This window comes from Musa acuminata, chromosome BXJ3-2 (genome assembly GCF_036884655.1).
Source record: "Musa acuminata AAA Group cultivar baxijiao chromosome BXJ3-2, Cavendish_Baxijiao_AAA, whole genome shotgun sequence".
NCBI classification, from domain to species: domain Eukaryota; kingdom Viridiplantae; phylum Streptophyta; class Magnoliopsida; order Zingiberales; family Musaceae; genus Musa; species Musa acuminata.
Window position 1 is genome coordinate 16,186,993 of NC_088350.1, and position 2,746 is coordinate 16,189,738.

The following is a 2,746-nucleotide window of genomic DNA, read 5'->3' on the forward strand; positions in this document are numbered from 1 at the left end:
ATCTCCTCTAGACCAGTTTTTTTTTTTTTTTTTTATATTACATAATTTAGCTAGTAGAATGGACTCTGACACACAATGATGCTCTAGAAAAGACTAAATTTGTGTTAGGGTAAAAGGGCAACTGAGAGGAACAGTAACACAATATGATACTTGATGTCAGGTCAAGTATGATTGCGAGATACATGGCTTTCTTAATTCTGGAAAAACAGCAAAATTTAAATTTGAACAAATTCGAACAACATTATTTAGATGGCAACAAATTGCATTCCTTTTCCACAATTTCATTAATTAGTATGTGATGCATCTTTCTGTCCTGATCTAATGCTATTAATTCTTTCTCACGGTCAATTGGAAGTGTCGCACTTGATAAAATTAGGCAGATCAACTGCTGCACAAGAGTCCTAAATGTAATGCTTGCAAAGATTTATGATGATTCGATTGTCACATACAATTTTCTAGCTAAGGTTCAGAAGAGATTGTTGGTGGTTTCCATGTCTGCAGTATTGTCATATGGGGTTAGCTAAACTTCACTGTGAACAATGTAGCCATTTTACATATCTCATGATAATTACCATAATATATTTGGAGAATAGCACCATGAAACTCGATTATTTCACTTGGGTCGATCCATACGGATCAATAATTTGCCTTTGATTGGTCGAATAGATTACGACAGTCCTTACCAGGAAACACTTATTCTGCTGCCTCACGGCCAACTAGGGAAAAGCTTCATGACCTCATTCATACCGAGGTCTTACAACACAGGTGAGAAACGTGAACGAAAGAGAAGCGAATAGTCTCTTCCATGATTCATCATCATCGTCTTCATCTCTTCTCCCAAACGCAGTAGTCATTGCCAGAGGCAACGACGTGGAAGTTGGAAGGAACGAGATTCCCCACGTCGTATCTCGAGCCTAGCTTCGTCAGTATCTTTCCATCGATCATTGCCATGTAGAGGTTAGCATCGGAGGCCAGAATGTTGAGAGCGCTACCCGAATGAATTCCATTTCGTGTTCTGGTTTCAGCCAACTGAGTTATCTTCTCCTTCAATCCCCAGTCGAACATGTGGTCGTAGAACTGCACGTACGAACATATAATCGTCATGCTGTGATACTATTTGAATCGAATGTTGTGCAGAAGCATACTTACGATGGAAAGGATGCCCGGATGCGTGAGTATATAAGCGTAGCCTTGCATGACCTTATCAGAAGGAAAAGGCCACAACCTTTGCGTCGAACCGGTATCGTGGTTGTCGACGAAGGTGACAGCCTTCTCCGACCACCACCCCATCATGCCGGGTGCCTTCCCCTGGGGATCACGCATCCTCCACAGTTCACCTTCCACGGCAGCTTGTAGTATTCCCTTTGTGGTGAAATCGAAGGTCGTCGCTAGGCCTCCGACCTGCTGAACCCAATTAACCAGCTCTTGGCGGTTGCCGTTCTGATCGTATGCTGGCTTCCCATCGTTTCCGTAAGCTAATGAACCCCAGATCTCAGCCACCACGAAGTTTGGCTGCGTCTGTTCGACGTAGATCTTGTTGGCGACGCTCGAGGAGTAACCCTTGGCAAAGTCGAGTCTCCACCCGTCGAAGCCGATGTCAGTCTTGAGCCAGTTCAGCCAGTCCATGAGCTCACGCTGGACCTGCGTGTTGAGGTGGTCGATGTCGGGAGCCGCCGCGAAGCCCTCGCCGGTGTCGAGGTTGCCGGTGCCGTCGGAGTACTGTGTGTCGTCCCTACAGATCATGTGTGGACCCCAGTCGAGGCGGGCATCATCAGTTCCGCCTTCGAAGATGCACCATATGCCTCTCCCGTCTTGCTTGTCTGCTCAACGATGGTTGATGACGATGTCGGCCACGCATTTGACTCCCTTGTCGTGGAAAGTCGTAGAGCCGGCCCGGCATGTAACCTGAGAGGAGAAATCTCGTAATAGTTTAGCCCGAGGCCAACTCGGTCAACATGTGATAGTGACCACGACGGCAAATACGAATCACGGAACGACCTTGAACGCCGACAGAGTGCGAGGGCGGAGGCAGCCAGATGTGGGTGACTCCAGCATTGGCTATATCAGAGACTTTGTCTTTCAAGAAGTTATACCAGCCGCCTTGCTGCCTCCACGACTCCCAGTTGAAGCCCTGCAACGTATTCGTTTCTCTTACTGTAAACGTGATCAAGGACAAAGGAAACAAATGGATCTGTTTATCTCTACCTGGAAGAGTATCTGGGACTGAGCCAAGTTCGGAACGACAAGAAACAGAAGCAGAAACATCGAAGGACCAAAATAGATCCTCATGTCTTCCTTGCTTTCTTCGGTCGAAGGATCAAAGGATGGAACGGGATGGGGATGGGAGCAGTGTGAGGGCTAAGGGCACGTATATATAGCTGGAAGTGGCATGGCCAGTAAGGCATGAGGGGAAGTAGATAAGCGTCGTTGTGGCCCATAACCTGCGTGGGGTCATCGGTGAATGGAAGAAGATAGGGCGAAGTCCGATGCCAACTCACACAAGCTGACGTCGCCTCCCACCCTTTTGATTGCTGCAGCGTCTCGGGCACGTTTGATGGCCATATCCAACTGTAGAAACGGCTCACATCCCTATTATCGTGGCAGTCGAAGACTAGTGGCGAAGGAAGCTCCAGGCTCATTCTCACAGATGGTGTTAATACCTTGTGGTCCTTTTCTTTTCCGTCCAATCTAATACAGTGACGAGAGACATGGCCGTCTAATTTAATAAAGTAAATGAGGTAATTTG

The 2,746-nt window shown here is 47.1% G+C and overlaps 1 protein-coding gene across 1 annotated transcript; it reads right to left on the reverse strand.

The window, feature by feature from the left end:
- Window positions 1–825: 825 nt before the first annotated feature.
- On the reverse strand, window positions 826–1,743 carry LOC135630760 (alpha-amylase isozyme 3A-like). Its single transcript, XM_065137927.1, has 2 exons — window positions 1,150–1,743; window positions 826–1,077 (listed from the first exon to the last, which is right to left on the reverse strand). Exons 1-2 carry the CDS (start codon window positions 1,741–1,743, stop codon window positions 826–828), a joined length of 846 nt encoding a protein of 281 aa, XP_064993999.1.
- Between the last annotated feature and the right edge of the window lie 1,003 nt (window positions 1,744–2,746).